Source organism: Gobio gobio (assembly GCF_949357685.1).
Source record: "Gobio gobio genome assembly, chromosome: 9".
Lineage (NCBI taxonomy): Eukaryota > Metazoa > Chordata > Actinopteri > Cypriniformes > Gobionidae > Gobio > Gobio gobio.
Genome location: NC_137115.1, coordinates 58,573,745 through 58,588,744, shown reverse-complemented (window position 1 = coordinate 58,588,744; position 15,000 = coordinate 58,573,745). Strand labels below are relative to the sequence as shown.

Below are 15,000 nucleotides of genomic sequence, written 5' to 3'. Positions count from 1 at the left end.
ACACTGCCCATAAACCTACCCATCACACACACACACACACACACACACACACACACACACACACACACACACTGCACCTGCCCCTAAACCTACCCCTCACACACACACACACACACACACACACACACACACTGCCCCTAAACCTACCAATCACACACACACACACACACACACACACACACACACACACACACACACACACACACACACACACACACACACACACACACACACTGCCCCTAAACCTACCCCTCACACACACACACACACACACACACACACACACTGCCCCTAAACCTACCCATCACACACACACACACACACACACACACACACACACACACACACACACACACTGCCCCTAAACCTACCCCTCACACACACACACACACACACACACACACACACACACACACTGCCCCTAAACCTACCCATCACACACACACACACACACACACACACACACACACACACACACACACTGTCCCTAAACCTACCCATCACACACACACACACACACACACACACACTGCCCCTAAACCTACCCATCACACACACACACACACACACACACACACACACACACTGCCCCTAAACCTACCCATCACACACACACACACACACACACACACACACACACACACACTGCCCCTAAACCTACCCATCACACACACACACACACACACACACACACACACACACACACACACACACACACACACACACACACACACACACACACTGCCCCTGCCCCTAAACCTACCCATCACACACACACACACACACACACACACACACACACACACACACACACTGCCCCTAAACCTACCCATCACACACACACACACACACACACACACACTGCCCCTGCCCCTAAACCTACCCATCACACACACACACACACACACTGCCCCTGCCCCTAAACCTACCCATCACACACACACACACTCACACACACACACACTGCCCCTGCCCCTAAACCTACCCATCACACACACACACACACACACACACACACACACACACACACACACACTGCCCCTGCCCCTAAACCTACCCATCACACACACACACACACACACACACACACACACACACACACACACACACACACACACACACACACACACACACAGCCCCTAAACCTACCCATCACACACACACACACACACACACACGCACACACACACACACACACACTGCCCCTAAACCTACCCATCACTCACACACACACACACACACACTGCCCCTAAACCTACCCATCACACACACACACACACACACACACACACACACACACTGCCCCTAAACCTACCAATCACACACACACACACACACACACACACACACACACACACACACACACACACACACTGCACCTGCCCCTAAACCTACCCCTCACACACACACACACACACACACACACACACACACTGCCCCTAAACCTACCAATCACACACACACACACACACACACACACACACACACACACACACACACACACACACACACACACACACACACTGCCCCTAAACCTACCCCTCACACACACACACACACACACACACACACACACACACTGCCCATAAACCTACCCATCACACACACACACACACACACACACACACACACACACACACACACACACACACTGCACCTGCCCCTAAACCTACCCCTCACACACACACACACACACACACACACACACTGCCCCTAAACCTACCAATCACACACACACACACACACACACACACACACACACACACTGCCCCTAAACCTACCCCTCACACACACACACACACACACACACACACACACACTGCCCCTAAACCTACCCATCACACACACACACACACACACACACACACACACACACACACACACACACACACACACACACACACACACACTGCCCCTAAACCTACCCCTCACACACACACACACACACACACACACACACACACTGCCCCTAAACCTACCCATCACACACACACACACACACACACACACACACACACACACACACACACACACACACTGCCCCTAAACCTACCCATCACACACACACACACACACACACACACTGCCCCTAAACCTACCCATCACACACACACACACACACACACACACACACACTGCCCCTGCCCCTAAACCTAGCCCTCACAGGAGACTGTGCAGTTCACTTTCTGTGAAAAAAACCTCATTCTGTGATTTATAAGCATTTTGAAAAGTGAGGACATGGGGAACGTCCTCATATTTCACCCTCTTTTTGTAATACCTGTGTCATTATACACGTTTGTGTCCTGATATTTCACAAAAACATGCCCACACACACACTGATTCTCACACACACACACTGATTCTCACACACACACTGATTCACACACAAACACACACACACCGATTCACACACACACTGATTCACACACACACACACACACACTGATTCACACACACACACACACACACACTGATTCACACACACACACACACACACTGATTCACACACACACACACTGATTCACACACACTGATTCACACACACACTGATTCACACACACACACACACTGATTCACACACACACACACTGATTCACACACACACACACACACACACACTGATTCTCACACACACACTGATTCACACACAAACACACACACACCGATTCACACACACACTGATTCACACACACACACACACACACAGATTCACACACTGATTCACACACACTGATTCACACACACACACACACACACTGATTCACACACACTGATTCACACACACACACTGATTTCCAAGTGTATCTTTGTTTGATTAGTTTGACCTGACACAGAATCAGTGTTGGAGAGGAGCGCCCACACACACACACACACACACTGATTCTCACACACACACACTGATTCACACACACACACACTGATTCACACACACACACACTGATTCACACACACACACTGATTTCCAAGTGTATCTTTATTTGATTAGTTTGACCGGACACAGAATCAGTGTTGGAGAGGAGCGTCTCCCCCAACGCGTTAAACTAGAGAAGCACACACACAACAATCAGCCAAGCGTTCCCTGAACGTTGCGAACACGTTCCCGGTGGATGTAGCGTTCCTGACTCCTGCTATTGAGAATGACATCAGATGCTGGCAGACGCTATAACACACTTTAGTGGAGGGAAGAGGATATGCACACTAAAATAATGCATATAGATATTTACATGTTCATGAAATGCTTACAAAATAACTGAAATATGGCTACAAAAATACCTGAGTTATAAATCAACACTTGTCACATCACATGTAGGGTAAAAAAAAAGATATATCATTAAAATGCATTATATAAGACGTCATTACAATTCAAAATAGGCTAAATAGGTGTTCTGTTTTTGGTAAATAGGAGGTAGAAACTCTTCTTCTGTGGTGTGTGTGTGTGTGTGTGTGTGTGTGTGTGTGTGTGTGTGTGTGTGTGTGTGTGTGTGTGTGTGTGTGTGTGTGTGTGTGTGAGGAGGGAGGGGGGGCTCTGCCTAACTTCACTGGAGTCATTCCTACAACAGCCGGCCAGAAATGCAGTTGTTATTGAGATCACTGAGGTTTCTATTCGTCACGTTCATCTGCCGCATTTACAAAAGCCCTAAAAAGCCGAGTCTGAGCTCAATAAGAACTGCAGAACTGAAGAGTCTCTGGCAGGCTAGAGGAAGTAAGACTGGAGGGAGCCGCGGCGCCGCACATCCGTCGTCCAGCAGTGGAAGCCGCCGCCCAGAGAGTTAGCGTGGCGGATGTTGACTTTAATCGTCTTAATACCTGAGGAGCGACAAACAGCCCATAAACATCCAGGTAGCATTATGAGTAACAGCATTATGAGTAACAGCATTATGAGTAACAGCATTATGAGTAACAGCATTATGAGTAACCGCATTATGAGTAACAGCATTATGAGTAACAGCATTATGAGTAACAGCATTATGAGTAACAGCATTATGAGTAACAGCATTATGTAATCAGATTACTTTTAATGTAACGACTAAAGTAACGTATTATGAGTAACAGCATTATGAGTAACCGCATTATGAGTAACAGCATTATGAGTAACAGCATTATGAGTAACAGCATTATGAGTAACAGCATTATGAGTAACAGCATTATGTAATCAGATTACTTTTAATGTAACGACTAAAGTAACGTATTATGAGTAACAGCATTATGTAATCAGATTACTTTTGATGTAACGAGTAAAGTAACGCATTATGAGTAACAGCATTATGTAATCAGATTACTTTTGATGTAACGAGTAAAGTAACGCATTATGAGTAACAGCATTATGTAATCAGATTACTTTTGATGTAACGAGTAAAGTAACGGATTATGAGTAACAGCATTATGTAATCAGATTACTTTTGATGTAGTGAGTAAAGTAAAGCATTATGAGTATGTAATCAGATTACTTTTGATGTAGCGAGTAAAGTAACGCATTATGAGTAACGCATTATGTAATCAGATTACTTTTGATGTAGCGAGTAAAGTAACGGATTATGAGTAACGCATTATGTAATCAGATTACTTTTGATGTAGCGAGTAAAGTAACGCATTATGAGTAACAGCATTATGTAATCAGATTACTTTTGATGTAACGAGTAAAGTAACGCATTATGAGTAACGCATTATGTAATCAGATTACTTTTGATGTAGCGAGTAAAGTAACGGATTATGAGTAACGCATTATGTAATCAGATTACTTTTGATGTAGCGAGTAAAGTAACGCATTATGAGTAACAGCATTATGTAATCAGATTACTTTTGATGTAACGAGTAAAGTAACGCATTATGAGTAACAGCATTATGTAATCAGATTACTTTTGATGTAACGAGTAAAGTAACGCATTATGAGTAACAGCATTATGTAATCAGATTACTTTTGATGTAACGAGTAAAGTAACGGATTATGAGTAACGCATTATGTAATCAGATTACTTTTGATGTAGCGAGTAAAGTAACGCATTATGAGTAACAGCATTATGTAATCATATTACTTTTGATGTAACGAGTAAAGTAACGCATTATGAGTTACAGCATTATGTAATCAGATTACTTTTGATGTAGCAAGCAAAGTAACGCATTATGAGTAACAGCATTATGTAATCAGATTACTTTTGATGTAGCGAGTAAAGTAACGCATTATGAGTAACAGCATTATGTAATCAGATTACTTTTGATGTAACGAGTAAAGTAACGCATTATGAGTAACGCATTATGTAATCAGATTACTTTTGATGTAACGAGTAAAGTAACGTATTATGAGTAACAGCATTATGTAATCAGATTACTTTTGATGTAGCGAGTAAAGAAACGCATTATGAGTAACAGCATTATGAGTAACAGCATTATGAGTAACAGCATTATGTAATCAGATTACTTTTGATGTAGCGAGTAAAGTAACGCATTATGAGTAACATCATTATGTAATCAGATTACTTTTCATGTAGCGAGTAAAGTAACGCATTATGAGTAACAGCATTATGTAATCAGATTACTTTTGATGTAGCGAGTAAAGTAACGCATTATGAGTATGTAATCAGATTACTTTTCATTTAGCGAGTAAAGTAACGCATTATGAGTAACAGCATATGTAATCAGATTACTTTTGATGTAGCGAGTAAAGTAACGCATTATGAGTAACGCATTATGTAATCAGATTACTTTTGATGTAAAGAGTAAAGTAACGCATTATGAGTATGTAATCAGATTACTTTTCATTTAGCGAGTAAAGTAACGCATTATGAGTAACAGCATATGTAATCAGATTACTTTTGATGTAGCGAGTAAAGTAACGCATTATGAGTATGTAATCAGATTACTTTTCATTTAGCGAGTAAAGTAACGCATTATGAGTAACAGCATATGTAATCAGATTACTTTTGATGTAGCGAGTAAAGTAACGCATTATGAATAACAGCATTATGTAATCAGATTACTTTTGATGTAAAGAGTAAAGTAACGCATTATGAATAACAGCATTATGTAATCAGATTGCTTTTGATGTAAAGAGTAAAGTAACGCATTATGAGTATGTAATCAGATTGCTTTTGATGTAAAGAGTAAAGTAACGCATTATGAGTAACAGCATTATGTAATCAGATTGCTTTTGATGTAAAGAGTAAAGTAACGCATTATGAGTATGTAATCAGATTGCTTTTGATGTAACGAGTAAAGTAACGCATTATGAGTATGTAATCAGATTGCTTTTGATGTAAAGAGTAAAGTAACGCATTATGAGTAACAGCATTATGTAATCAGATTGCTTTTGATGTAAAGAGTAAAGTAACGCATTATGAGTAACGCACAAGCGGCAACCTCCCGCTGTTTCTCTTGAAACCAATACGGAAGTGCCTCAAACTGCAATTCATCGACTGGCCGCTAGGGACAGGATCCAGAAGGGAGCAGAATCTCATTGAGCCCCATGTTAAAATGGCCAACTTTAGAGCAGAATAAAACATGTTTACAGCCTGGTACAAATTGTGCTTTTTGTCTATACGGCTCATTTTGCCCTTCATGACAACTGTGAGGGGGGTGAATTTTTTTATAACTCATTCGTTTACATTATATAAAGCCTTAAAATTCTGCATAATTAAGGGCGTGGCCATTTCGAGTGACAGGTGGATAGCCATTTATCTGCTGTCTGTTAGTCATCGCGTCACTTAAGCTCCGCCCACGTCCCGCCTTTTTGCCCATTTTCTGTTATCCGGGAGTGACGCGCGATGACGCGCTGCCAAGATGGCTCGTCCCTACTTTGCGCTTCAGAACTGCTCATCAGAATCCTATGGGTGACGTCACGGACACTACGTCCATATTTTTTTGCAGTCTATGGTAACGCATTATGTAATCAGATTACTTTTGATGTAGCGAGTAAAGTAACGCATTATGAGTAACGCATTATGTAATCAGATTACTTTTGATGTAGCGAGTAAAGTAACGCATTATGAGTATGTAATCAGATTACTTTTGATGTAGCGAGTAAAGTAACGCATTATGAGTAACAGCATTATGTAATCAGATTACTTTTGATGTAGCGAGTAAAGTAACGCATTATGAGTATGTAATCAGATTACTTTTGATGTAGCGAGTAAAGTAACGCATTATGAGTAACAGCATAATGTAATCAGATTACTTTTGATGTAACAACTAAAGTAACGCATTATGAGTAACAGCATTATGTAATCAGATTACTTTTGATGTAGCAAGTAAAGTAACGCATTATGAGTAACAGCATTATGTAATCAGATTACTTTTGATGTAACGACTAAAGTAACGCATTAGGAGTAACAGCATTATGTAATCAGATTACTTTTGATGTAGCGAGTAAAGTAACGCATTATGAGTAACAGCATAATGTAATCAGATTACTTTTGATGTAACAACTAAAGTAACGCATTATGAGTAACAGCATTATGTAATCAGATTACTTTTGATGTAGCAAGTAAAGTCAAGTCAAGTCAAGTCAACTTTATTTATATAGCGCTTTTAACAATGTAGATTGTTTCAAAGCAGCTTTACAGTGTTAAACAGGAAAATAATGCAGCATAATTTTATTCAGCTGTATAGCCATTCTGGAAAAATTTCAAGTATCATACAGTGACAGTGTGGGCTTTAGATCAATAATTTGATCAGTAATTTAGTTTAAATGGTTAATTTAGTTTATTATTTAGATGTATTTCGATGTTTAGTTGAAAAATTTAGTGTCCCCAACTGAGCACGCCAAGCCAGAGGCAACAGCATTATGTAATCAGATTACTTTTGATGTAGCAAGTAAAGTAACGCATTATGAGTAACAGCATTATGTAATCAGATTACTTTTGATGTAACGACTAAAGTAACGCATTAGGAGTAACAGCATTATGTAATCAGATTACTTTTGATGTAGCAAGTAAAGTAACGCATTATGAGTAACAGCATTATGTAATCAGATTACTTTTGATGTAACAACTAAAGTAACGCATTATGAGTAACAGCATTATGTAATCAGATTACTTTTGATGTAGCAAGTAAAGTAACGCATTATGAGTAACAGCATTATGTAATCAGATTACTTTTGATGTAACGACTAAAGTAACGCATTAGGAGTAACAGCATTATGTAATCAGATTACTTTTGATGTAGCGAGTAAAGTAACGCATTATGAGTAACAGCATAATGTAATCAGATTACTTTTGATGTAACAACTAAAGTAACGCATTATGAGTAACAGCATTATGTAATCAGATTACTTTTGATGTAACGACTAAAGTAACGCATTAGGAGTAACAGCATTATGTAATCAGATTACTTTTGATGTAGCGAGTAAAGTAACGCATTATGAGTAACAGCATAATGTAATCAGATTACTTTTGATGTAACGAGTAAAGTAACGCATTATGAGTATGTAATCAGATTACTTTTGATGTAGCGAGTAAAGTAACGCATTATGAGTAACAGCATTATGTAATCAGATTACTTTTGATGTAGCGAGTAAAGTAACGCATTATGAGTAACAGCATAATGTAATCAGATTACTTTTGATGTAACAACTAAAGTAACGCATTATGAGTAACAGCATTATGTAATCAGATTACTTTTGATGTAGCAAGTAAAGTAACGCATTATGAGTAACAGCATTATGTAATCAGATTACTTTTGATGTAACGACTAAAGTAACGCATTAGGAGTAACAGCATTATGTAATCAGATTACTTTTGATGTAGCGAGTAAAGTAACGCCTTATGAGTATGTAATCAGATTACTTTTGATGTAGCGAGTAAAGTAACGCATTATGAGTATGTAATCAGATTACTTTTGATGTAGCGAGTAAAGTAACGCATTATGAGTAACAGCATTATGTAATCAGATTACTTTTGATGTAGCGAGTAAAGTAAAGCATTATGAGTATGTAATCAGATTACTTTTTATGTAGCGAGTAAAGTAACGCATTATGAGTAACAGCATTATGTAATCAGATTACTTTTGATGTAGTGAGTAAAGTAACGCATAATGAGTAACAGCATTATGTAATCAGATTACTTTTGATGTAGCGAGTAAAGTAACAGCATTATGAGTAACAGCATTATGTAATCAGATTACTTTTGATTTAACGAGTAAAGTAACTCATTACAAGTAACAGCATTATGTAATCAGATTACTTTTGATGTAATGAGTAAAGTAACGCATTACAAGTAACAGCATTATGTAATCAGATTACTTTTGATGTAGCGAGTAAAGTAACAGCATTATGAGTAACAGCATTATGTAATCAGATTACTTTTGATTTAACGAGTAAAGTAACTCATTACAAGTAACAGCATTATGTAATCAGATTACTTTTGATGAAACGAGTAAAGTAACGCATTACAAGTAACAGCATTATGTAATCAGATTACTTTTGATGAAACGAGTAAAGTAACGCATTACAAGTAACAGCATTATGTAATCAGATTACTTTTGATGTAATGAGTAAAGTAACGCATTACAAGTAACAACATTATGTAATCAGATTACTTTTGATGTAATGAGTAAAGTAACGCATTACAAGTAACAACATTATGTAATCAGATTACTTTTCATGTAGCGAGTAAAGTAACGCATTATGAGTAACAGCATTATGTAATCAGATTACTTTTGATGTAACGAGTAAAGTAACACATTACAAGTAACACATTATGTAATCAGATTATTTTTTTTAAAAGACCTTTGGCTTTATCGGAGCTCCAGAAGAGCCAGAAACTTCTCTCTTACCGAGATTTTCAAACATTTTCTGTATGGTCAGCTCATTGGCGTCCACCATCACACGTTTCTCATCCAGCATCAACACATTCATGGACAGCCATTTGGACGACATCCACAACGGATGATCTGAGGAGAAAGTACTCATATTTCAGCCATACATCATTTTATGATATACAGAGAAGTGATTCTCTCAGGTGAAGCGCAACATGCACACCAACGTTCGCTTTATTCAAACTGATCATTTAATGTTGTAATTTGCATATCTGACTTAAGTCTGAATATATAAGATGTGGAGTGTGTTTACAAGAGTGTGTTTATCTGAAATAGAAGCTTTTGCAACATTATACTATCTTTCAAAAGCTTTGGGTCAGTAAGATTTTTTTTGTGTGGGGGGGGTTATTCATCAAGGACGCATTAAATTGATATTTTTATAATTTAATAATTTAAAGATTTATAATGTTACAAAAGAGACATTAAAAATCTTACAGATCAAAAACGCTTTGCCTGGATGAATTGATCACAATAAGATTTATAAAGTGAATGTTGACTTCGGAGCAGAGGTCACTGTAACTTAGAGAGTGAGTGTGTGAGTGTGTGTGTGTGTGTGTGTGTGTGTGTGTGTGTGTGTGTGTGTGTGTGTGTGTGTGTGTGTGTGTGTGTGTGTGTGTGTGTGTGTGTGTGTGTGTGTGTGTGTGTGTGAGAACTTACTGTCCGGAATAAGAGGCGTGGGGGGGGTCACCACCGTCCAGCCGGCCTTCTTGAACATGTCGATCTGAGGAGAGATTCATCATGAGTGGTTCCCACACACACACACACACACACACACACACACACACACACACAGCTGACCCCTGACCTGTCGGCAGGGCCGGTCCGGGTTGGACAGCACCAGGCCCGGGCCGATGATGTTGAAGGTGGCGTCGATGTGCATGGGGTTGGGATCTTTGAAGGAGATGATGTGAATCTTGTAGGTGGGGGAGAGATGACGTCTCATCCACTCGATGCCCATGAAGTTTGTAACCTGTGTGTGAATATGAGGAGTTGAAGAGCTCAGAGAGCGATGCGTTTGCCTGCATCAAATCCTCATCACCAGTGTTGGGGAAAGTTACTTTGAAAAGTTATGCATTACAATATTGCGTTACTCCCTTAAAAAGTAACTAATTGAGTTACTTAGTTACTTTTTAAGAAAAGTAATGCGTTACGATAGTTTTGCGTAACTTTTTCTCACCTGGGCTGGGCTTGTTTTTGTTTTGTTAAAAAGTTATATTTTTGTGCAACAGTAAAGACCTCTTCATACCAAAATGTAAATAATGCGCCCCAGGCTGAGGTAAAAATGCAGATTCCCTCATGAACACTAGAGGGCGCAGCTCTGGATAATGGAGAAGAGATGCAGGAGAAACAAGTTTTACCAATAAAAACAAAAAATCTAGCAATTTTCATCATCAAAGGTCAGCAGCAAGACATTGGCAAATTAAATATAAAGGTAGATTATGCATAAAAATAGTTGTTTTATTTAACATTTAATTATTGGAGGTTTGCATAGTATTCTGATTTTGCATTTGACTGATTTTATTCATTTTGAGGAGGACAGAATCTTTATTGTGCAAGTGAGATAAATAAATGCTCACATTTAGTCTAGAACTACAATAACCATCATGTTCACACACACACACACACACACACACACACACACACACACACACCTCTGCACTAACTCTCAACATGAGCTGTCAGTCAAATTAATGTGAAAAAGTAACTCAGATATTTTGTTGTAAATTTGAAAAGTAATGCGTTACTTTACTAGTTACTTGGAAAAAGTCATATTATTACGTAACTCAAGTTACTTGTAATGCGTTTCCCCAACACTGATTATATCATGATCATGAGACACTGAAGACTGGAGTAAACTATAGCTATAGCAGCCATTACTGAGGCCAACACGTCTGAGAGTCAGACCAACTGCAGCAATGAGCCCTTAAAGACCAATTAAGACCATTTTATTCAAAAGAGCTGTACAATTATAAACACAGTCAATAATAATGATTTAATGGTTTATCACTTTTGACCAATAGGTGGTGCTGTGGCCAAACTGATGCTGTCAGAATGAGGTGATAGTAGCTGCGTTTCCATTACAGAATATTGCTAAATGTTTCCATTAACTGATGTTATGTGACTAAAACTATTTTTTCCTCTCATGATCAGTCATTCAAAAAATCATGCCATGTATGTTTTTAGGGTTATGGACATCCCATCCACATTATTAATGTAAGGAGACGTGTGTGTTATCCATCGAAGCCCTTACACTGGAGCACATGTGGGATTACAAATATATACATTGTTATCTATATTTGTGTTTTACATTTTGAAGTAAACTTGAGGAAATTCTAAGGAGATTACGTTAGGCCGTGTAAGTGTTTGAGACATTACGTCTTTTGTCTTTATGTACTTCCTGACTATTTACCATGACAAGTTTAGAGCAATACTGCCTGAGTGATTGGATTATGCATTTGAATGGCACTGTTATGCTGATTGAATTACGTCTGATGAGACAGGAATGTTTGGGGTGTGTCTCTATTTTCCTGTGTCTCCTCCCCCTGCTGTATAACCCCTCCCCTTGCTGTATAATCCCTCCCTTTGAAATGTATATAAAATACAATGTTCAACTGGCTTTAGTCAGACTTGGAACCTCAGCGGAAAGACAGCACGTTTTTTCTCAATAAAGAATCCTGCTGAAAAACCTATCCAAGTTCTCCTGGTCTCTACTTCAAGAAACAACAGAAGTTCACAACACACACATGAGGAGTTTCTGCTTCAAGCTCTTCATGATAATGTGGCATTTCTGTGTTTAGAGTCCAGTATTCCTGTAATTCTACTGTCTTTAATGAGTTTAATGCAGAACTCGTCTCGTCTTCTGTCATCTGTGAAGAATGATCGACTTGCGTACGCAGGTTATAGTGACGCATTGCCACATATAGAGTGAAATGTTTGATTTGCCAGTGTAACTCAACGTTTTTTTACCACTTTGTTTGAATTTAATTTGTTGGAAATATGAACTGAATTCAGAAATGCTTTGGAAATGAAAAACAAAATACATTTGGAAATGAGGACAGCGTTTGGAGTAACTGTAATGAATAATCCGTTTCGGCCTTTGTTGTTATTGTGAGTGTACACACATAAAAGTAGACGTTTATAGTGTATAATGATGTGCTATCTGTGTGGCTAAACATGACGGAGTATTGTGAGTTGTTTCCGCTGTCATAAAGGAAAGTCCATCAGAAGCGCCGACGCTTTCGTCAGTTTCATACAGGCCGGCATTAGTGAGGCAAGAATAATCGCACAGGACTCTGGTGTACTCGCAACTACAGTACAGTTGAGTCCATCACATCAATGTTATCGTGACAGTGATTCTGCAATAGTCTACTCTATTCATTGCCAGATCATTTGATCTATGATTTCTTGATGTACACCTGTGTGTAACAGAAGAGGAAAAAAAGTCTTTGTTCACAGTATTTGTGTTTATTCAAGACATTGTGGAGTCTGTTTCAACAACTGACCACCAGAGGTGGACAGTAACTAAGCACATTTACTTTACTGAAGTATTATTTTTTAAGGGAAACTTTTACTTTAACTTCACTACATTTGAAAGACAAGTATTGTACTTTTTACTCCACTACATTTCTATCAAGATCCTCGAAGTCGAAAGTCGTTTCTGTAGCAGCTTTGCAAGTCAGTGGATGAAATGTTTTTTTTTTTTTTCAAGACAGCCTATAAGTAATCACTTTTGTAGGGTCATAAATTCCCAAACTTTTTTGAACACTGATCAGTTTATAGCAAAATGGAGGAAGACGGTTCCTCAGCTCAGTGTGTGCACCCATGGCCATACTAGAAAGTGTGTTTCAGTTTTCTGAAAAGATTAAAGATTAGTTAAGTTGGCATACACTTGATGAATGTCTCATAAAATGTAAAAAAACGTAAATGTCAGGGAGAAAGAGAAGCATAGACATATGGATGATGAAAGAGCTCAGTTCAGTCTCAGTTTTGTGCCTCTGAGATGAGCACGAGTACTGAATAGAGCTTTCTTTTCGCACTTAAACAGACCAATACACACAAAATGTCAAAATGTTCATTTTGGAAAGTATTCATGTAAACAAAGTTGATTATGTCTTAAGTGAATGTACACAGTTGGGGGAATATCGGCTGTGTATCAGTGTGTTGGATCTGTGCATTCTGCCTTAAAGTGACAGCAGTTTTGTAACATTTATACAAGTATTTAAATGAGTTTAAGGTGGTCGTATGCTAGCATGTCGGATAGAGCATCACTGACTGGCTTAAACCACCATGGCTATAGCGTGCATTCATACAACAATGCAACAATAATAAAATAATGCATTGACATAAAAAAGGAAATTTACTTTTGATACTTAAGTACTTTTATAAACAAGTACTTCTGTACTTTTACTTACGTAAACATTTTTTTTTACAACTTTCACTTGTAACGGAGTAATATTTGACCAGTAGCACTTCTACTTTTACTTGAGTTATGGAGTTGTGTAGTTTGTCCACTTCTGGTGACCACTGAGATGAGCCGGTCTGGCACAGAGCCTGAAAACATTACACTGGACTTCTGGAAATAACAGAAATACATAAATAAACAAATAACTGAAATGTGTTTTTAATTATTTTTCACATTCATAATTTGTTTATTTATGTATTTCTGTTATTTCCAGAAGTCCAGAGATGTGATGTTTTCTAATTATTTGGTGATGTATTTCTGTATGACTGGTGATGTTTGACTGCGTGATTATGATTTATCGATGATTTTTTGATTATGATTTTATGATTTTGTCATCCTGAGGTGATGTTGCTTCTCGAAAAAATGACCCAAGGGAAGACGTACCTTCGGCTCGGCGGTTACTTTGATGTTTTTCCGTGTTGGCCTGTCGGTCAATGGGGCTTTCCCTTGACCTCACAGCGACACATGGTGTGCTTTTAAATATAAATTTGTGCTCTTTTGTCCATTCCGGATTAAATGAGGTCTGAGCATCTGAGTTTAGGCATGTTAACGTTATGATATGATGTAGCCAGCACATCGTGGAAGCTTGTTTACGTTTTTAACCAATGATATATCAGATATTTGACACCGCTTTCAGCCAATCATTAGTTTGAGCAGAGATCTTACGGCATCAGACGCTGTGCTGCTGCGTCCCAATACAGATTCTAGAGCGGTTTTCTACAGGCCGATTG

At 38.6% G+C, this 15,000-nt stretch overlaps 1 protein-coding gene across 2 annotated transcripts in view; it reads right to left on the bottom strand.

Annotated features, from left to right (window-relative positions):
* Positions 1-2,957: 2,957 nt before the first annotated feature.
* gatm (glycine amidinotransferase (L-arginine:glycine amidinotransferase)) overlaps positions 2,958-15,000 on the bottom strand; it is a 21,320-nt gene continuing 9,277 nt past the window's right edge. The window contains exons 6-9 of one of the 2 annotated variants that reach the window (XM_079826017.1): positions 10,613-10,777; positions 10,465-10,528; positions 9,766-9,882; positions 2,958-3,807 (exon numbers count right to left, since the gene is read on the bottom strand). In XM_079826017.1, coding sequence (XP_079682143.1) covers positions 3,695-3,807; positions 9,766-9,882; positions 10,465-10,528; positions 10,613-10,777 — 459 coding nt within the window. In that variant the 3' untranslated portion in view covers positions 2,958-3,694. The remainder of the gene's footprint in view (positions 3,808-9,765; positions 9,883-10,464; positions 10,529-10,612; positions 10,778-15,000) is intronic. The other variant, XM_079826018.1, reaches the window with a different exon arrangement.